The sequence below is a fragment of the Odocoileus virginianus genome, chromosome 34 (assembly GCF_023699985.2).
Source record: "Odocoileus virginianus isolate 20LAN1187 ecotype Illinois chromosome 34, Ovbor_1.2, whole genome shotgun sequence".
In the NCBI taxonomy this organism is placed as follows: Eukaryota; Metazoa; Chordata; class Mammalia; order Artiodactyla; family Cervidae; genus Odocoileus; species Odocoileus virginianus.
This window is the reverse complement of record NC_069707.1, coordinates 13,919,301-13,941,519: the sequence shown is the minus strand read 5'-3', so window position 1 is coordinate 13,941,519 and position 22,219 is coordinate 13,919,301. Positions and strand designations below refer to the sequence as shown.

Sequence of the window (22,219 nt, the reverse complement as noted above, 5' to 3'; positions counted from 1 at the left end):
TCATTTTGCTGGATTCTGGCACTCTTGAAACAACTAAAGGTATGATTTTTGTACTTGAAGAGCTCACAATTTAATGGATGCAAGAGAGAGAGAAGACGTGATTAATCACAATATTGTGAATCTTTAATCCAAAGCAAAGTGTTGGGACTTGACAAGGACACACTCTGAAACCACATGGTCTACTGAGTTACACAAGATGCTTTGCAATCAGAGTTCTCTTATAGCATTGTCACAAGGATCACGTGAGATCTTCAGTGTCAAATACTTAGCACAGTTCCTGGCACATCAAGTGCCTAATTAGTAAAGTGAAGCGAAGTCCCTCAGTCGAGTCCGACTCTTCGCAACCCCATGGACTGTAGCCTACTGGGCCCTCCATCCACGGGATTTTCCAGGCAACAGTACTGGAGTGGGTTGCCATTTCCTTCTCCAGAGGATCTTCCCGACGCAGGGATCGAACCCAGGTCTCCCTCATTGTAGGCAGACGCTTCACCATCTGAGCCACAAGGGAAGCTATAATTAGTAAAGACAGTAGGCTATTTAAGTGGGACTATGTAGATAATATTATCTCCAAGCTAAACAAAAAAAAATATTAAGGAGGAGGGGCAAGAAGATGAGTAACTACTCGGATAGCTGTTGCTGTTACTATTATTGTTCTCAGAGATATTTATCAAGACATGGCCTAGATTTGTAGGAAAACCAGGCCTCTTAACAAAGTAGGTCTGTGTTGTATTTCTCATCCTAGAAAATGGCACCACTGTCCTCCCACTGATCTGAATCAGAAAACTTCTCACTCCACACAAGATGAATGAGGTCTGGTCTATTATATGTCTTAACGCTTTTAACCAGCTCTCTTTCCCTCTGCTTCTTGACTCTCAGGGCCTCTGTCTACTCCCGAAGGGCACAATTGTTTTCAGATTGTGAATCCCGTTCTCCAGTTGTTGTCTGTGTTTTTCTCATTCCTCAGTAATTCTGGATCTTGATACTGTTCCTCCACCTCTCCCATCTGGTCAATTTGTAATCAAGACTCAGCTCAAATCAGGGCTCCTCTAAGGATTCTCTGCTTTCTGTCCCACCTCTTAGGGGATTGTCTTGAGGACACACAGCACCTGGTCTGCACTCATCACCAGCCAGCGTCCCCACTGGTCTTGAACTTCTTGGCCTTTCCACCTAAACCGTGATTCTCAGAGGAGGGATGAAGTTCCCTTGGTTTTAAAATTCTTTATTTAGGTTAGTGGCTGGGCTACAGAGGCGTATACGATGTTTTTATTCATGAAATTCACACATAATAACTAGAAAGTTTCTCTCCAAAACTCCAAACACTAGTAACTACTATTTTACACCACATTGAACCTTTTATAAGAACTAAAGAATTTACCACATACCAAAAAAGTAAAAAGAGCCAGAGATTCAAAATAGTCATTTATAAATTAGATGATTGAAAAGTGAAAAGCTTTTGACTAAAAAGTTATACTAAAAAAAAAAAAAAAAATCACCTCCCCTGGTGGCTCAGAAGGTAAAGCGTCTGCCTGCAGTGTGGGAGACCTGGGTTTTATCCCCAGGTTGGGAAGATCCCCTGGAGAAGGAAAGGACAACCCACTCCAGTATTCTTGCCTGGAAAATTCCATGGACAGAGGAGCCTTATAGGCTACAGTCCATGGGGTCACAAAGAGTCGGACATGACTGAGCAACTTGACTACACTAAACGTATCATAAATTAAAGCATTTTAGCAGTCTTTCATTTTATAAATATCAGGTTGTATAATTCTGTTTCAGTTAAGTCTTAAAATGTATTTCCCCCCCCTTAGAGGTTCTATAGGTTAATAAAATTGTTAAATCTCTAAGGTTAATAACCTTGGAAATTAAAAAAATATGAGTTTTGCAAACACAGTGAATAAAATACTTTGCAACATGATTTAACATAATTTATAGATGAAGATCCATTTTTCTTTTTTAAAGATTTCTTGAGTCTCATCATTTAATTGTGGAATAGAGAATAAACACTTGTGGAATTTTATGTTTATTACTGTGATTTTCAACAATGACAATCCCCACCTCCAACAAACAGCAAAACAATGTCAAAGAACCCTGGCAAATCCATTATTTTGTAAAATGTCCTATGCATCCATTCGTGATGGAAGTATTATCATTATTTTTTAAAATTAAAAGCTTTTCCTAGCTTTATTGAAATGCAATTGATAAACTTAAATAATTAATTAAATAAATATTGTATAAACTTAAGATGTACAATGTGTTGATAAGGTACATTTATATATTGTAAATGATTATCAGTAGATCATTAGCTCACACCTCTATTCCATCACATAATTACCATTTCTTTTTTTAATGTGTGGTGAGAAAATTTATTATCTGTTTTTATCTTTTATTTTTTCCTTGTTTTATTAGGATATAATTGACATATAGCACTGTATAAGTTTAAGGTGTATTGCATAATGCTATCTGTTTTAAGATTAAAATATCATTATTAAAAATAAAAGGATATCTGAATATTGGGAGGTGATGTAGTATTATCATCTAAAGTATGAACTCTGGAGCCAAAACTGGAAGTAGATCTAAGCGAAGGGCTGGCAACTTTGGATTACCAGCACAAATAAAATTCTATATTCTCTTCTTGAGATTCCAAGAAATGTTAACATTGGTTTAACATTAGTATAAATGTGCCAAACCTGTCCTCTTTTAAATAGAAAATTAAAAAGGCCACTCTCAGGTAAAATCCAGGGAGAAACGTTATCTTAGTTTACCATGCAGTTGTCTACCAAAAGTAGAAGAGAAGAGTCTTAACTTTTGCTCTTGAATTTAAGTCAAGGCACTATATACAAGTTCTTTAAAATCAGTATGGAAGTTCAAGGTTGGTTTTCTTGCTCAGTGATTTTGAATAAATTAAGTAGTTCCAGTACATTTTCCCCCCTCCCTTAATTTTCTGAATTACATTCCTATGGCCACCTAAGGCATGCCTCTATGTACTGGCTACTACAATATTTTGAAAAGTGCTTGGGATGTTTCTTTAAATTATGTATAACCCTAAATGTTAGTGTTTTGTATGGATCACAAGTTCAGCATTCCTTAATGATTTATGTTATTTGTCACAAGTGTTACTTAAAGAACAAAGTATGTATTTCATGAAAACATTATGACCTTTTTCTCTTCGTTTAAACAAACTTCAAGGTAATTGGACTTCTAAAGCAAAAAAAAAAAAAAAGTCCATATTCTCTTTTCATTATTATGTACATTTTTTATAGGTTTTACCTATTATTTTCATTAGTAGTATCAATAAAAAAAGATAGCTCAAGATAGTAATTCAATCTAAATATAACCAAATCTTTCTTTTTAAAAAATTTCATCATATTAATGGAAGAGAAAGAAAAGGGAACACAAAAGAACTAAAGCATTATAACTCATTTTTTTATACCAGAGTGAATAATATTGACCACATTGGACAATTACCGACTTCCTTGTCCCTGTTTGACAGAACTACTTTCTGTGCTTTATTCTAGAGCTTAAGCCTAAAGGATAGGAAAGGCAAAAAAAACAAACAAAAATCCTAGAAACCTTATAAATAGAATAGTATAAGAGATGATTACAAAGTTTTATTTTGTGGGTGCTATATTTGTTTCAAATACTTGATTTAAAACAAGACAGTGTTGGAAACACTGCAGGACTTTCTTACTGGCTGGAGATATTTTGAAATGAATATAACATAAATAGAAACAGAGAAGTTTACTAAATTTCCTTTTAAGGACAACCCCATGATTCAGAGCACTCTAAAACTGCACATATCGAAAGGCTTTCTGAGACACTATTTAACAGTAAAAGAAAGAAAGAAGATTTCAAGCTTCTGCCCATTATTCACTCTTCCTTTTATGTTTTCCTTCCTCACATTCTGAAAGGGCGGTTATTAGTTTAAAAAAAAAAGTTCACAAGGCAACTGGTGAGCATGACTAGGAGTTCTGTTAACGGATTAATTCAAACACAGCTGTCAAATCCACACACAGGACAGCTAATCAGGGTGAAAACTATTAGTCGTGCTTTAGGAGATTACCAAACATTTCTTTCAAAGCTATAAATTCAATCATTTAATTGTTGGAAATAATTCCCTGGCAGGAAAACAGCTATGACTGTGTCTATTTATGCCTCTACCCACAGGCCACTTTTTTCAGACTGAAGAGCTGAAAACAAGATTACAAACTCTTACACCGTAAGAATGAAAGTAAAATCTTCCCACTATCAATAAACGCTTCTTATGATAAAAAGGAAAAAAACCTCTTTCTCACTTATGTCTATATTTTTACAGTACTTTGATTTATGAAAAAAGGAAATGGAGCAGCTTTACAAATTTAATTAATACTTATTTTTCCAAGTCTGAATGTTGCATGTTTTTAGTTAGCAAGGATTTTTTTTTTTTTTTTTTTAGCAATGAAGAGAGGCAAACAAACATGTTAGCATAACCCCCCAGCAGAAAACGGGAAGCCAACTCACCCGGCCCTTCTGCCAGCATTCCACTAGCTCCTTATCTGTGTTCTTGCCTTCCAGGAGGGCTAACTGCTGAGCCCAGCTTGTCAGGAGGGCACTAAACTGTTCGAGGGCCTGCTCCAGCTTAGCTACTTGGCCGGAGAACTCCTGCTCCGAAAGGGCCATTTGGCTGACCAGGTTCTCCAAGCTGGTCTGCGTTTGGAAAACGCTGTCTTCCCACTGCTTCCAGTCCGCACGCAGGGCCTGCATCTCCGTGTCCAAGAGCTCACAGCCACTGGCAGTCGTGTTCTGTTTCACGGCTGGGGCCAGAGACTCCACTCTGCTTAGGCGGCGTGCACCAATCTCTCTGGAATCCATCAGCTCCTGTAATGGAACATCACCATGGCAACCGAGGAGGCTCTGAGTCACTTGGCCTGCAAGTTTCCAAATGTGTACAGAGGGGGACCCCGTCCTGCTAGGAAGTTTTAGCAAGCGTGCCACAAGGAACCGGATTCAATTCATCCGCCCCCTCCTGAGTTATTATAGTAGAGATTATCATTGTGAGCGTCAAGGTTTGTGGCGAAGTAAACTGAGGAATCCACAATAGCCTAAAGAGGAACCCTGAAATCCGGCGTTGTTTGAATATGTGAAACTATTTGGATAGTAATTTAAATGTTTGCCTGTGGTGTATTGCTCCTGTAAATATGCGAATCTTAATTTTCCCTGGGTTGAAGACAAGTGAACTAGGATTGTGGCAGAACTGTCCTCTGCTCTTGTCTCTACCCCATTTCCATCTCCTTCCCGGAGGTGGTGGCTTAAACGACACTTCTGATCCACTAGGAATCAACAACAAAAGAATAAGCCCTCCTCAATTTCAAATACTTTAGTACGTTAATATTTTCATATTTTCAGTATGAAATGGTTCAGTATGTGGGCTTCCCCGATAAATCAGTTGGTAAAGAATCCACCGGAAATTCAGGAGACCCCGGTTCAATTCCTGGATCAGGAACATCTGCTGGAGAAGGGATAGGCTACCCACTCCAGTATTCTTGGGCTTCCCCTGTGGCTCAGCTGATAAACAATCCGCCTGCAATGCGGGAGACCTGGGTTTGATCCCTGGGTTGGGCAGATCCCCTGGAGAAGGGACCAGCTCCCCACTCCAGTATCCTGGCCTGGAGAATTCCATGGACTATATGGGCCATGGGGTCGCAAAGAGTCGGACACGACTGAGCGACTTTCACTTTCAGCATGTTAACTAAATATTTTTATAGTAACTAAAATAAATCATTCACAGACATATTTAAACTGAAAGCTCAAAATAACCTTTACACAGCATTCATTTATTACTATTCTTCTTACTTTTGAGAACCTCACTAGAAACTCAACCATTTAACTGCACCTTTTAGGCTTAAAGCACACAAATGCCCCAAAAGATAAGACAAATTTATGTATTGCTAATTAAGTAAAATAGTGGTATTTCCTGGTAAGAATAGATTCTTGTATAGAATCTATTCTGATGTTTATATATTTATGGATCTATTATTTTTGTTAATTTTAATACAAATTTATGACTTAGCTCCTGGACTGCTAAAATGCTTTAGGCACATGATCTAATTTAGCCCTCAAAATGACTCTGTGAGGCAGGTACTATTGTTACTCTGATTTTTACCGATGAAGAAAGACGTTGAGGCTTGAGGACAGCCCTAAGAAAAGCAGTACAGATAAGATGTAGCATCAGGGTCTGATCCTAGAGCCTGAACTCGTGAGCTAGGGTTGCATTTGCTGTATGATTTTATAAGCATCAGTTTGTGCATATTCATTCCCACCCACACTTCAAGTTCCTTGATACAACCTTCCAAGTACAACCTTCGTTGAATAAATGGATAGATGAATGGGTGAATGAATGAACGAATGAATCAAAATATTCGTGAAGTATATAATATAGCGAAGCATTTTATGGAATCCCACAGGTAATAAGAATTTTAGAAGTGACTTTCTGTGATTATCTCATTTAAAACCTGTGCAGTTGTAGTAAGATTTAAATAATACTTTCTGAACATTTAAAAGTAAACTTTCAGAATGTAGTTATTGTTGCTATTATTAATGAGTATTTTTATATTCTGATTTCCAGGTATCAGAACACAATCCCAGTCTTCTATTCCTGACCACATTTATACTATGTATTCCAACATTTCCTCATGTACAACTAAACAACTGAAAATATCACCATTTCCTGGTTCTCAGATTAAAATCTATCACTTCCACAGAGAGGACATTAATGCAATTTAATAATCAGTAAATAGAAATATACTTGTTCCAGCTCCCTCAGATATGTGAACGTCTTCTTTTTAAGTAGACCTTATAAGCAGGAACCTATTTTAATGCCCTTAAAATTACTGTTTTCTACTATGTTGTCATACTTTTGGCTAAGAAAGCAGAATAAAATAAGTGAATTATTCAAATACTTTTAACCAAGTTACTTTGTAAACTCTTCTTCCACTGTGCTAGTAAGTAGTATCTGGTTTTGCCAGCTCACCAATCTGGGGCATATTTCATAGGCCTTGATGCTACAGTAATAAGCACATTTGCACACAGACACATCCATGGATAGTGGTCCACTTTTCTCACAAGTGTACAATGTTTTGAATTGCCTTTTTTCTCCTACTTACATTTTTGATTCATGAGGTACAAAGTAATAAATACCAACAAATAGAAAACAGGAAGAAACTATTTTAAATAATCTAATCCACAGAATCTTCATCACAGGAATGTGATACCCAAGAACCAATGCAGTTATACCATCTGTCTATTTTCTGACCTTAATTTTAGATAATTTTTTCTGGGTGGCTGGTGAATCTCCTGACATATCTGACCACCGATGAAGTTCTTCCTTTGCTGAATGGAGCCAATCCATGAATTCTTGGACTGCATCTAAATACATGAGATGGTCTTTCACAATCTCTTCTACTTTCCTCATTTTCTCCTGGTAGAGAAAGAAGAGTACTTTAACAGTAATCATTATTGAGAATCTGAAATCAGACAAGGCAACAGGTGTCTTAATGATCTTAGAAGATTTTTTTTCTTATTCTTGAATTTTCTCTATGTCTAATATCTCAAAGTGAAAAAAATAAAATCTTAATTAGACTGAAAGACTGTAAAGAAGCAATCATTGTTGTTTAAGTTTTCTTTGGTTTAGCTTAGAATAAAAACCTATGCTTAATGAATGTTGACTAACATCCCTCACTAATAATCCACTTAATTACTGCTGTTATTTTAACTGTTCTTATTGTTCAAGAAACTATTTGTGTTACCTTTACTGTATTCTGTTGCCTGTACAGTATTCTGCTCAGCACTTAAAATAAATTTGCTCATTTAATCCTCATAACAGCTATGTGAGGTAGATATTATTATTTAACTATATTATGAGAAGGGACCTTTAGAGGTTACAGAGGTTAAGTAACATGCCCAAAGTCATGCATCTGAAAAGGAATCAAAGCCAGAATTCAAATTTGTAGGTCTTTTTGACTCGAGTCATAGCTCTTAATCATTACCAAAATAAAAATTAAGATAAACTAACACATATGTTAAAAACTGTAGTACTAATAATACAAAGAGAGTTCCCCAAAGGAAGCCAAGAGAGGGAAAAAAATCTTCTCCTTAATTTTCTTTAACATTCTCATATATATATACAAAAGAAAAGTCCTGAAGGAAAGTAATGATTCAGAGATAGAATTGAAAGAAAATCTTCACATTACACAAAGGAGTCAATTTCTTGGAGAACAAAAACATGAAGGTTTTACTAAAATGAGAAATAGGATACTTGGTACATGACTGAAATCTGGGAGGTAAATAGACTTGCACCTAATATAACAAATATAAGTGGCAGCAAAAGCAAAAGAACTCTAAACTGACAATTGAGTCTCAGACAGCCTCACAAAGAAAAGAAATGGGTTGATTAACATTTTGAGTGGAGAAAGATGAAAAACAAAGAATAAAAAATAATCCCGAAATTGCTAAAAAGAAAAATTCATGGGCATCCATTGGTGAGAAATGACCCTTTATGTAATATACCTATTCACTAAAGATATAGTTTGATTTTTTATTTTTATTTTTAAAAATTTTAATTGGAGAATGATTTCTTTACAATGTGTTGATTTCTGCCATACAACAAAGCGATTGAGCCGTGTGTGTGTGTGTGTGTGTGTATATATTATATATACACATAGTGTATATATAATATATATATTATATATGTATCTATATCCCCTCCCTCTTCAGCCTCCCTTGCAACCTCCACACCAATTCCCCTAAAAATTTAACCTACAGTGTATTCTTTACCTGAACCTTGACGTTTTTCCTTTGCTATAAAGCACTAACCTTGGAAACGGTCAGTATGTCATTAAACTGTGTTTTCAGTTCCTCTTGAGCCGTATCCTTGAAAGTCTCATCCTCAGTCTTCTGGTAGAGCTCCCTGGCCTTTGCAGTGAGTCGCTGCAGGGCTCCAACATGATCTTCTGCCTCCGATACAATGGACTGAAAGTGATCCAGGAGGGAAAACTTCTCTTTCAGACCAGGCTGTAGTTGCAAGGGATGTTCTACTTTTTGATCCACTGATTCCATCCACTGCTCCAACTGGTTTTTCCACTCTAGATAGTCATTCCACTGGCTAATCACAGACTCTAAAGTGCTAGAATCAATGTCACATATTACAAAAATAAGTTATCGTCATGTCTCTACTAAAAACCAATCATGAGGGCATTGCATCCATGTAAGCTCTTTTACTGAATGGTACTGTAAGTGATGAAAACACTGCTTTTAAGTGAAGGGGAAAACATTACTCTTCTGACCTACAACACAGCTTCTTCCAAATAAAAATAAATTTATGCTACAATTTGAAGATGTCTTAGTCGCATATGCATCTGGAGATTTGTCTTCCAAATGCTAATTGCCCTAAATGAATAGACACATATACATGTTACATTGTCAAAATATCAGCCTTGGGGTACAGTTAAATTTTACTTAATATACATCAATTCTGTATTTTCTTGGATTTGGTTTATCCTATTAAAGATAATGGAATTCAAAATGTAAAGTATTCTTTTGGGTAAATGACATAATTAGATTTATTTTTTCACTTACAGATATAATGTATAATGTTTAGTGTTTCTGTGTTGAATGTGTGAAGGGATGAAGGCTCAATGTGCTAATAGTATTAGAAATATAGTCACCTAAGTTAATAGTCAAGTCAATAGCTCTCCCAATAGTCAACTAAAAGGCTCTCCAGACTGGCATTTTTAAAATACCTCCAACATTTAGCTTTGCAAACTATTCTAACTTATCTTTAGTGACTCCTCCCACTCTCCCTTGCATATAATTCTTTTTCTTTTTCCTTGCATATAATTCTATGATCCTGAAGTTATATCTGTGGTGAACATACTTCCTAATTGTTTATTTTGCTCAAATTTTTCCCTTTTGCACCAATATAAACCTCATCATATATGCCTTAAAACCCTATTCTTTCTGCAAATAATTTTCTGGAAAGTCCAAATCCATCTCACTTCTCCAGAAGCCACCCAAGCCCTACTTTCTTCTACAGTCCACAGCATCTTAGGAACACAATCTGAGTCAGAGGCTTATTTTTTTTTTTTTTTTAAATGTACCCTACCCTAGCTTTTGAGCACTAAGAGGGCAAAAACTACTTTCTTTCATTATTTTAGCACAATAATTTGAGCACTGCTACTGCTCAGAATGCAGTTGCCAAAGTTAATTCCTTGCTGAAAGAGAAGAATCAAGGATTTAAAACCGCTTCCTGTATTTAACATGTTATTCTAACATCCGGAAAATATTCACCCGTATTCCTATTTACTTTTATGAAGTTAGCCTGTTGTCAAGCATTGGGGAGTTTTGTTCATGCTTCAGCAGTCTGATCTATAAAATAAGGGAACTGTGGAATTGGATTTTTTTTCTTTGCTGACCATGAGTTGTGATGAAGATTCAGAGTCCTGCTGACTTCTGGAGTTACCACCTACCCTCCATATTTAAAGGAAACAAAACAAAATACAACTCCGCAAATTTTAGCTGTCACCGCGGTCCACTGTTTACATGGCAGTGAGTAACCGGAGTGTTGTTTTGCAATGAGCTCTAATCTTCCGTTTATCTAGCTATGAAGATCATGTGAGCACACACTTCTTCAGTGAATGAACAGCACAGATAACCTTTAGAATGTGACTTCTGCAATGTGTTAGTGTAATACTGACTGAAAGTCATTTGTCCAACCAGCCAGTCAGATTATTTGTAGATCCTCTGAGAAGAGGGAGGAGATGAAAGTCTTTCAGTCATAAATATAACACAACAACAATAACACCGTGTGTAAAAATTAGCATCTTCTCTATTTTCTCATCAGCGTCTAATGCAATGGGGTCATGTGGTCTGGTTGTTGCTCATGTGAAGGTGTTCACACACAGCAGGAGGTTGGTTCCCCTGGCCTTACTCTAAATGTCAGGATAGCCCAATCACTGGGGTGATCACATACTCTCCCAACATCTCTGCAACCCCACTGTCAGGGATATTACTTCAGTTGAGAAAAAGATTTGTATGTAAGCTCAAAAGTTGCCAATGACTTAACTTTCCTTAAAAAGCAAAAAGTTATTAAAGTTGTTAAAGACCACATATTCTTTCTTTCATGAATTTAGAGGAGGCATCTGATTAAGCCCATGTGTGCCAGATTCCATGAGAGTTATGGGAGATGTAAATATCACACACACATGCACACACACACAAAGCAAGCAAGCAAACAAAACCATCCATTGCAGTTACAGAAAATTCAATCAGGCAAAGACAGGCATCCATACAACTATCTAAAATAACATGCTTGGTAACTCTCTTGCAGGATACCTTCAGCACTACTCCATCATTTTACTAAAGCCACTGGGTTTGATTCAGGCAAATACACACTAAAAATAGGCTCTGTACCTCTGGGCATGCACGGAGGAGCCCATGATGCTAGCCCACACGTCTTTAAGGGTCTGTAGCTGAGTCTGGATCACCTTCTGACCGTCCTTGTTGCTACTTCTCAAGGCCTGTTCCCCTTTGCCAATGGCCATGTTCAACTTAACTTCCCCTTCACCTTTCATCAGGAGAAGTTCCTGTGAAGGAAGAATGAATAATCATAAGCAGGATCACTAAAACCTTCTGATGTGTTGTGTTCCATGAGAATCAAGCTAAGGCACACCTTACCTTAAAATGAAAAGACACCAAAAATATAACACTCTGGACCCTATGGCCCTATAACACCATCTTTAAATATTAGAAGTCCAGGAGTCTGAAGTCAGAGATTAACTCCGATTTAAGTTCTTGGAAAACTTTGGACTATAAGCCTAGAAGTGGAACTTCATTGAATTTTGCATCAGAGTAAAGAGAAGTCATTTTGAAAATGAAGTCACCCTTGTCCAAAACTTGACAGGTCCCTATTTCCATTGCCTGCATAATTTCTGCCTTTCAGAGGAAACTTCACTGACTGCAGGCTGGTCTGTGGCCTCCTCCGTACTTCATTCACGGCCCCTCCATACAGGCTGCCCTGAAAGTAACAATTCACTCGATCTCTTCCGCTAACTGGGAACTTCTAGAAAGCAAGAACTAATTTTTGTCTCTATTTCCAATCAACTTGCATGGTGCTTGGAGCAGAGTAGGCATTCATAATGCTTGCTACAAATGTTTACTAAACATTTTTAAAAAATTATTTCAAAGCTATTAGAACAAAAATATTCTTTGACAGAAGAGAAAAACAATCCCTCCAAATCATTTTGCCCACATAATCCTGAGGAGGCTCATAGTTGAACGATGAGGACGTAACTCAAACACCTGTGTGTGTGTGTGTGTGTGTGTGTGTGTGTGTGTTAATCGCTCAGTCATGTCTGACTCTGTGACTCCAAGACCATAGCCCACCAGGCTCCTCTATCCATAGGATTTTTCAGACAAAACTACTGGAGTGGGCAGCCATCCCCTCCTCCAGGGGATCTTCCCCGCCCAGGGGTCAAACCCAGGTCTCCTGCGTCGCAGGCAGACTCTTGACTGTCTGCGCCACCAGTGACAGCCCAAACACCTGAGCCTAACCCAGCCGTCCTCCGGAGGCCTCAGGCTGGCGCCCCGCCTACCTGCGCTTGCAGCAGCCGGCTCTCCAAGGCGGCTTTGTTCCCCACGGTGCTCTCCGCACCGGCCAGTCTGTCCTGCGCGTCCTTCACCCAGGACCACATGCTCTGTAGCGCCTCCTCCAGCGCCTCGTGCTCCTGCAGGGCCACCTGGCAGCCGCGGAGCTTCTCCTTGGTCATCCGGAGTAAGTTCTGATAGCTCGTGAGGAGCTGGGAACACAGGCGGCTTTCTTTCCCAGCGCCGTGGCCTTCTTCACTGAGCAGCTGCCCTCTCTGGGACAGCTTGTCCAGAGACTCTCTAAAGAAAACAGGGGGAAAAAAAAAAAAGATTTCTGACAGTCAGGAGCACAGGGGAGTAACGCCTGGTTGTTGACGTTGGAGCAGCCGCCAGACCAGAGCTCACAGCTGACACATCCTCAGGGATGGTGCTGGGCGCCCTCAGAGGGCTGGCTACCTGGCTCTCTGAGGTTTATCTGAACGCAGTCACTTCCCATCGAGGGATCTCATTCAGTCTGGGCTGTGCCTGGATCCCAGCCCTCTGTATTGTTAGGGATTCACTTCAGGAAATGGCCCAGGCCTGTCTCTCCCGGCTGATCTCTGACTTTTATTCATTCCGAGTTAATGCTCTAATCATAAACAGCTCCCTGATACTCCCCAAGCACTCCACCCTGCTGTATACACACGAAGACTCCTCCTCCATAACCACTAACTTCTTTTCTAAGAGGCCCTTCAAATCTCAGTGCAGGGCTTACATCCCCAGGAAGCACAATGCTGACTCCCCTTCCGGGTATCCTCTTTCCGTCTTACTCTGTCACCTCATCCACCCTGTCTGTCTCCATCCGTAAGGCTTTCACCTTCTAGAAGCCACGGCGATTACATTCATCTCATATCCCCAGCACCAAGCACAATGTTTGGCAGGGATAAAGTGCCCAAGAAAGCTTCTTTCAAAAGGCCATCTTATGCATACTTACGGGTTTCTTTGTTGTATCTTGGGAACTCTGCTCATTTCAGTTTGAGGTTATGTTAATTAAGTCAAGGGAAAACATAATCTTTATGACTGGGTTGGCTTTATACTTTCTTACACATTTCTGAATCAGTATATCTCTCAGGAAATGCCTGGGATATCAGAAGGGAGACTGTAGATGCTGTGACATAAGCTGTTGTGAATGTCAGAAAAAGGACAAGAAGTCTATTTCCTACCTCATCTTTTTCTTTTTCTTGAGCAGCCATTATCTAAACAGAATCTTATGTGCTTCAGTGAGATATATAAGACTTAGACAACATTACATATACTTTAAAATACATCTCTTATACTTGTAATACTGGGAAAGACTGAAGGTGGGAGGAGAAGGGGACAACAGAGGATAGATGGTTGACTCGATGGACACCAGTTTGAGCAAGCTCCAGGAGTTGGTGATGGACAGGGAAGCCTGGTGTGCTGCAGTCCCTGAGTTGCAAAGAGTCAGACACAACTAAGTGACTGAATGAACTGATACTTGTAATCTGCTTGAGACATGAAGGTAAGACATGAAGATGATTTAAAAAATAACTTCAGTTGAATAATAATTCAAGAGGACAGATATCACGTGTTACCACAAGGAGAAATGCTTAATAGACAATAAAAATCAATGATTCTTAAGTCTGAGGTTCTTTTTAAAAATACAGGACATTCCCCCAAGATATGCAAAGTACTTGCAGAATATTATGATGAAAAAAAATCCAAAGGGCTGGGAAGAGCAAGTGGCAAGCAAGTGAAAGAAGTCAGGTGACTCAGCTGGAGAAGCTGGGATACAACTAGAGCACATTAAGATTGTCTAGAGAAGCTGCCAGGTGGAAAGAAGATGGGAGCAAATATACCTAAAGTCCCAGCATCTGGTTCTGGAATATTAGAGCAACAGCTCAAGAAGAATAACAAATGTTTAAAAGGAGGAGAGAAATAGGTCTGCTGCTGCTGCTGCTAAGTCACTTCAGTTGTGTCCTACTCTATGGGACCCCATAGATGGCAGCCCACCAGGCTCCCCCGTCCCTGGGATTCTCCAGGCAAGAACACTGGAGTGGGTTGCCATTTCCTTCTCCAATGCATGAAAGTGAAAAGTGAAAGTGAAGTCGCTCAGTCGTGTCCGACCCTCAGCGACCTCATGGACTGCAGCCCACCAGGCTCCTCCACCCATGGGATTTTCCAGGCAAGAGTACTGGAGTGGGGTGCCACTGCCTTCGCCAGAAATAGGTCTGGCCATGTTATATTGTACCTAGACAAGAGTCAAGATTTAAAAAGTAAATAAAATGCTGTGTAATTTTAAGAAAGTTTTATGGTTAGAATAATGCTACTATTTTATTAATTTAGCAAATACTTCCTATTTTTGGCACTATACTAGGGATCACAAAGACCTGATGGTCCATGACTTTGAGAAATTCACCATTGGGTTGGGATGAGTTTCAATTTACATTTGAACCACTGTTGGGTTCAATTTATAAAAAATTGAAATTGAGCAAGACTCTGTGGGGCCTTCTCAGATACTAAAGCTCTTCTTTATCCCTTGTCTCTTGTTTGTGGAAAAGCTGTAGTCTCCCAGGTCTCCCCTGAGTCACAAAAAAGCAGGCTCAAGCGGTTAACAATTAGGACAACACAGTCACAGAATCTTTAGCTCCTCCCTGAAGGATATAAATAACAAAATCTGATTCACATTCTTGAGTTGTTTTGCAGACACTAAAATGACAACCAGAGGGAAAAAGCTAACTGCCTGGGTAGCTCAGCTGGTAAAGAATCTGCCTGCAACGCATGAGACCCCAGTTTGGTTCCTGGGCTCGGAAGTTCCCCTGGCAAAGGAATAGGCTATCCACTCCAGTATTCCTGGGCTTCCCTGGTGGCTAAGATGGAAAGAGACTGGGGTTTGATCTCTGAATTGGGAAGCTCCCCTGGAGAAGGAAATGGCAACCCACTCCAGTATCCTTGCCGAGAGAATCCCCATGGGCAGAGGAGCCTGGTGCGCTACAGTCCATGGGGTCACAAAGAATTGCACACGACTGAGTGACTGAGTCCAGCACTTGATGACCAGACTGTAGTCATGACATAAGATGCTCTGTCTTGAGCAATAGTGAATATGTGGCTTGCACAATTCCAGGAACTGACTTTAAGGTACTGATAACAAACTGACCTTAGAACTGAAGATAAATTGTGCTTAAAACAATCAAGATGATGCTGACCAGACCACCAAATGACCAGTTTCAAGATGATTCTCAAAACTAACTGCTTTGTTCTGCTTGTGTTCTCTGCCTGCCCACCCTTGAAGTTTTCCTTTAAAACCTGCTCTCTGATCAGCAGTGGGGAATGGGTTCTTTGGGACATGAGTTCGCCTTCTTGCCAGAATTTCCAGCTCCCTCAATAAAGCCATCTTTCCTTTTACTCAATACTTGTCTCTCATTTTTAGATTCTTGAGTATGAGCAGCTTAATCTGAATTCAGTAACAAAATCAACAACGTGTTTGACCCACGGTAAAAGGTCACAGAGGTAGGAAACAACAGTGAGATAGAGTTTTGGGCCAGGCTTCCCTCCGCTAGTGAAAAGTGTTCTATCTTCCAGTGCAACAATTCCAATGAAGCAACTGAAAATGCCAGCGGTATAGTGTGAATTGAGGGAGCAAAGCCATGAAAATAGAGTCCACAGTACAGGCCAGAGAACTGCCTGAGAAGAAGCCGGAAACATTTGCCCAGTTGACAAGCAATGAGGAGACAAATACTGCAGTGGAGAAAATGAATCTCTAGGGCAGTCAGACTTCATGATAATACCTTTTGCGTTACTAACAATATTATGAGGATATGGTGGATTAGAAATAATCCTGGAGGCTGAAGTGTGTGAAAAATATATATGGAAATTGGGGTCTATAGTGTTATTTTTGTAAATGAAGAGTATTTTTATAATCACCTTATATCCTTATAATAACCTCTGGGAGGAAAATATATTTATTATTCTTCTCAATGTTTAAAAGCTAATATCAAGAAATACAGAAAATGAATGGCCTGTCCAATTTGTTGAATAAAGGGAGATATAATGGCAATGGAGACCAGCTCTTTACCTCCAACCCAATATTCTCTCCAGATCACTACACTGCAATGGAAACACTATACAATCATTTGTGTGCTAGATATAGAAACATAACCAGCCCAACTAACTATCTAACCAGCCAACAAACAACCCAACAGCCAACCAACCAACCAGACAAACAAACATTTGCTAGTAAGAAAAGAATCTATTCCACTTCCGCATCCTACCTTGCAGCCAATAGTTCTCCCAGAAACATTTCAATTTTATGGACTTCATTTTTCTTCTCAGGAATGTGTTGCTTACTCTCTCCTAAGTTTTCTGTACTTAATCTTTCTTCCATTTCATGGATCCATAAGCTCAGTTTTCTGTGCTGATCTTCAAAGCTAAAGAAAAGAAAAAAACACCTTAGAGAAATTCTTATGTCTTCATTATAATAAATAAATTCTAATATCTGAGGTCACAATGTCTATGGCAATTAAGATCTCATGGATTTTCAAGTAGAGAAAAAAACCTCAACAATAATCCCATTCAAATGATCACTTATTTCAGTAACAAAATGACAAATTCTGGACATTAGCAGAAAAAGAAGCACTCTATCTTGATAATCATAGCTGGTAATTAAGATTACATTTCCATGTCTGTGTGCACTTAACTTTGTATCTTACTACAAAGACCCTGGATTGGGGCCAGTGGAAAAATGGGGCAGCGAAAGCCCTTGGAAGAGAAGGAAAAGTCATCTCTGGGTCTTTGTATCTTACGGGGATTTGAATATGGCACAAGAGCTCTAGGGTTCATAAATTTTAAAGGCAATATAAATTCTCTAAGAAACCTTGACAAAAGTCAAGCTAAGACCTCCAACCAAAAAAGACATTTTGATTATACTGACATCTTTCCTTTCCTAGCAACAGAATATTTTTTCTAACTTTATATCCAGCCCTGTCGATATAGCTTCCCGATAGGAAATCTTGATTCAGAGAAATATAATAAGTGTTTTCTGCCATAATTCCAACCTCACTGAAGTAGACACAGTGAGGAAAGGACTTGGATAATAAAAAATTTGGGTGTCAAAACTCTAATATCTAGAGTTAGCCAAACAGACAAAAAGTACATACATTTATGTCATTCATAATTATTAGTAAATATAATTCCTTTCTTTTTCTGTATAGAAAATAAAGCCAAATGATACCATCAGAGTTTGAGCAATCAGTTATTGCCCTAGTATGAACATGTACTTAAAGTCAAACCATTATAATTTAAAATCATAATTTAAAATATTTTTTGTTTATTCCCAAAGGCTCTTTACTTTAAATCACCGAAGAAATAGTCCGTGCATGATGAAATCTACACCTGTTGAAACAACTTACCTCCCAAGTTCCAAAGCACAGTCTTGTAGCGCCTGTTTGTCTTTAAGGCACTGTTTCAGAAATGCTTGAAACTCTTCATTAGCTTTTGTAACTTGTTCCTGAATGCTACTGACAATTTGTTTAGACAAATGTGCATACAAAGTTTGTCCTTCTCGGGTCACCGCATCAAGCTTGCTCTGCCCATCACCGACTGAGTCCAAAATGTTCTGTTTTGGGAAATAACGGTAATACAAAGCATTTGCTATTATTCAAAGATCCTACTGCCTAGCAGGATTAATTACAACTCTGACCTGAGAAAGTAAAGCAAGAGAAGAAAAATAGCCCAAAGGAAGAATGCTTTTAATAAGATGCAGTGAGAATGATGTATACATTTGGATACAGTCAAAACTGAGAATGGAGGATGGTGCCAGCCAGTCACTGGAACCGCTGAGGACCAACTGCAAGCAACATTGAGCTGGGAAGAAGGATGCTCTCATCAAGGTCTGTTCTCTGTCCCTCTCCATTCTCACCATCTCAGCCTGGTCCAGCCTCCACCTCTTCACATGGTCAGAGTGACATCTTTCAATTGGTTAACTGTCTCCACCCTGCCTCCTTGTCTGACCCACACTGCACACAAAACCCTGTGTTCAGATGCCTTCTTTTCTTGGTATGCACCTCTTCCTTGGAAGATCATATGCATAGGCATGGCTTCAACTGAGCAAAAGAAGCCCAGAACTGCTATTCTGGTCCTGCCTCCACCCTGAGTTTCACAGAGGCATTTGTGACTGTCACTCAAACTTTTCTTCATGGAGATCCTCTGCATTTCAAGCTTTAAAGAGCCCAGCTCCACATCTGAATTTTCCATGCCTCCAGCAAAACCAGCTTCCTGTATTATAATGATCTTCCTCCCTGGCTAATGAGTTGTCTACATAATTGCCATCACATCACCCATTAGGCCACAAAATCCTTATATTCCTCATTAATTTTCTCCCCCATTAATTAAAAAAAAATATTTTTATAATACCTAACACAGTGCTTTGCTCCGATTAACCACTTGAAAAACTTGGCCAGAACTTAATTTGAACTTAGGCTCCTGACAATCATTCTTAATGTTGCTGCACATTACCAGAATTTATACATTTTTAATTATCTGTCACACCTTTAAAACTTACAATATCTATTGCTTTTATTTGAATATATCCTAGCTCCAAATTTAGATGATAGGTTTTTAACAAAACACAAGCCATGTCTTCTGTTTAAAACTTCATGACAGTGATGTAAAATAGATAAAAATTATGCTTTTACTGCCATAAAAACTAAAATTAGGTTTAGTTCTGAAAGATTGCTGAAGAATGAGTAATAGACTAAAAAGAGAGGAACGGGATCTAGAAATTCTGAAATTTTAACTTTTAAAAAAATTTATATATTTTAAATTAAGGGGTCATAGCTTTACAATATTGGTTTGAGTTCTGCCTTACATCAACATGAATGAAATTTTAACATTTTTATCAACTTATTTTTCACACTTCTGTTTCTGACCCAAGAAATCCAATTCTTTTAGGGAAGAAGAAAAGTTAGAAGAAAATAAGGTTTGGGGAAATAGATGATTTAGGTCTGACCTAAAGGCACTTGAACGCAATTTAGGAAAAAGTAGCGTCAGCATGCATACCTGAAGATCATGGAGTTTTGCCTCCAGAACCTTGCTGTCCCCAGTTCTATCTGATGATTTCTTTGCTGCTGCCTTTATTCCAGAAAACCATTCTTGGAATTCCTGCATAGACTCTACGGAAAGTAACAAAAATAAGGAACACATAGAAAAAAACATTGAAAGAGCTTCCAGGATGACCACAATGAGTTAATTCTGGTGATCAGCCCATTACATCCTGCCTTACAGCATGTTCCAGAAAGAAAACAATATTAGTAATAGTATAGAATATAATACAGTATGACCGACAACCATGACTGCCCGTGGTAGAATTGAGAAATTATCTCAGGTGTAAGACTGAAAAGAAATTCGTATTCCTGACATATTTGATTTCCCATTGTGTTTCTGTCTTTTGGTGAAGAAAGATAATTGGTTGACTATGTGAGAGAGAGCAATGCTCTTGAGGTGTTAAAGCCATTTCTATGGCAAAGGGAGGAGCCATCTCCCCTGCCCGCCATGCTGACGTAGGGCATCACACATTGACACCAAAGCAGAGGCGCAGCTGTGCTGGAGGCCGAGTCAGGGACATAAATGACCAACAGTTCCCTGAATTACATGCTTGCTGTTTTATAGGCTCTCCCAATGTCCAAGCTTACTGTGTCATTTCCTCATAGCAGTGGGAGTCATTTTCCACACAAAGGAGCTCTACGTAGAAAATCCACATGGAGTTCAGATTCCTCAAGATGGCCGGCTCCTACTTTCTTAGGGAGAAAGAGGAAGAATCCTGCCAACAGTGAGAGCCCAACCACAATAATCTTACTGCTCAAAGCTCAACGCAAACACAAATTTAAAATGCTACTCTTGTGGAAAGTTTTCTGGCCGTTTCTAGGCAGCATTTGGTTTGGACTATGTCTTGTAAACAAACTACTCATGCGAAGGCCTGTCGGAACTCACCATTGAAGTGTTTTTCCAGAGAATCCTGAAGGCTGGCCTGTGTCTTGGCGCAGGACTGGCTCACGGCCTCGTGTCTCTTTATCAGCCCCGTCATCGCACTGCCCAGGCTCCCCAGCTCTACTGAGTGGTACTTGCGACACAAGCTATTGAGATTTTCCTGGGTCGCACTGATGTTGCTTTGCTGACTCTGAAGTTCTTTTTGTATGTCCTAAGAATAAAAGTCTGCCATGAAGGATATTCATTACATTCAAGAGAAATATCCCACCTTCTACACTCTGGAATGTTTTTTGGAAAGCGACGTTGTTGAAATCCACTCAATAATGTACACAATTTTGTCTACACCTGTAAACAGCTGTTGAGAGGTAGCTAGGATTTGGGTTATAGACTAGGATTTAAAGCAAATTGAAAAGATTTTTTGTGGATTCCAGCCCAGAATCTTGGGTTTAGTTAGTTGATTAGAAACTATGAATAGATTCACCCTCCTGTATTCACACTCTTCCCTGGGTTACTTGGCCCTTGTTCCAGGATCACAGGCCACATCAAAAGCACCAGTAGCGAATTTTAGAAGTATACGTCCTTAGTCTCAAGAATAGTAAAAAAATATGCTAAAAGAGCACAAACTACATATATTGTTTTCTCAACCGTTTTAAAAACATAGACCCTTTTCAGTATGAAAGCAGTCATGCTGACCAATAAAAATAATTAAGTGATGAAAAACTATTAGGCATTCAAATCTGAAAATTTGTAGAAATTCAAACAGTTCTTCTATAGGCTCCCACCTTTTTGCTAAAAAATATGTATTATATATTAACAAGTATAATCTTTGAGGAGGCCCTGTAACAATGCATGCTTTCCATTTTTATAATAATCATCTTTGGCTTCTTACCACCTGCATTCAATTCTCCATCTGTTACCTTGCTATCTCCTGTATCATGAATTAGTTGGTTTGTTGCTAATATGGGTAACAGAACAGAGGTTACATTTTTATTATAGTCAACGAAAAGCAGGAGAATTAATATTACTATTGAAAGGTAAAGGCTTAGTGATAGTATATGACTTACCTTCACTTTTTTCAACCCTTCACAAGTCTCAGTTTGGGCACAATTCATCAACGATTCTTCTAATTTTGTCAGCCAGCTTGCCGTGTCATTAATAAACTTCTCCACTTGTGCACTCTGAGCAGTGAACTCTTTCAAGGTTCCTTTTGCTTCTTCAGTAATTTCTTTGGCATGCTCCAGTTTCTGCCGTAAGTCAGCTTCTATAAACTAAAACATAAAGTGAGATTTCATTAAAATCTGTAAAGACTAGAGCCCTTGTTCAGTAGGGATTCCGTTCATGTGCAGCTTAACGGTAAAAATCACAGAAGCCTCACCAAGGATACTAATTCAACTTTTTAAGAGGAAAATCAGTGGGTTCAAGTTGCCAAATATCTTGAGTAATGGGGAAATGGAAAGAGTGAGGATTATAGTTAATACTGGGTTTTTAAAGTGGAAGTTTTGACTGAGATTCCAGGAAATCCACAAGATCTCATTTCAAAGCAGAATTAGACCTACGCAGAGTTACCAAGTTGGTGACCGAAAACCTGCTCTTCGTTCTCCCAGGGAAACACGTATTTTTCACC

The 22,219-nt window shown here is 38.8% G+C and overlaps 1 protein-coding gene across 1 annotated transcript in view; it reads right to left on the bottom strand.

The window, feature by feature from the left end:
• The window catches only part of SYNE1 (spectrin repeat containing nuclear envelope protein 1), a 483,739-nt gene that overhangs the window by 248,897 nt on the left and 212,623 nt on the right, over positions 1–22,219 (bottom strand). The window contains 10 exon segments of the mRNA XM_070461436.1: positions 4,495–4,851; positions 7,286–7,450; positions 8,845–9,154; positions 11,440–11,612; positions 12,621–12,912; positions 16,884–17,039; positions 18,021–18,226; positions 19,669–19,781; positions 20,599–20,806; positions 21,660–21,863. Of these exon segments, the coding sequence (XP_070317537.1) occupies positions 4,495–4,851; positions 7,286–7,450; positions 8,845–9,154; positions 11,440–11,612; positions 12,621–12,912; positions 16,884–17,039; positions 18,021–18,226; positions 19,669–19,781; positions 20,599–20,806; positions 21,660–21,863 (2,184 nt within the window).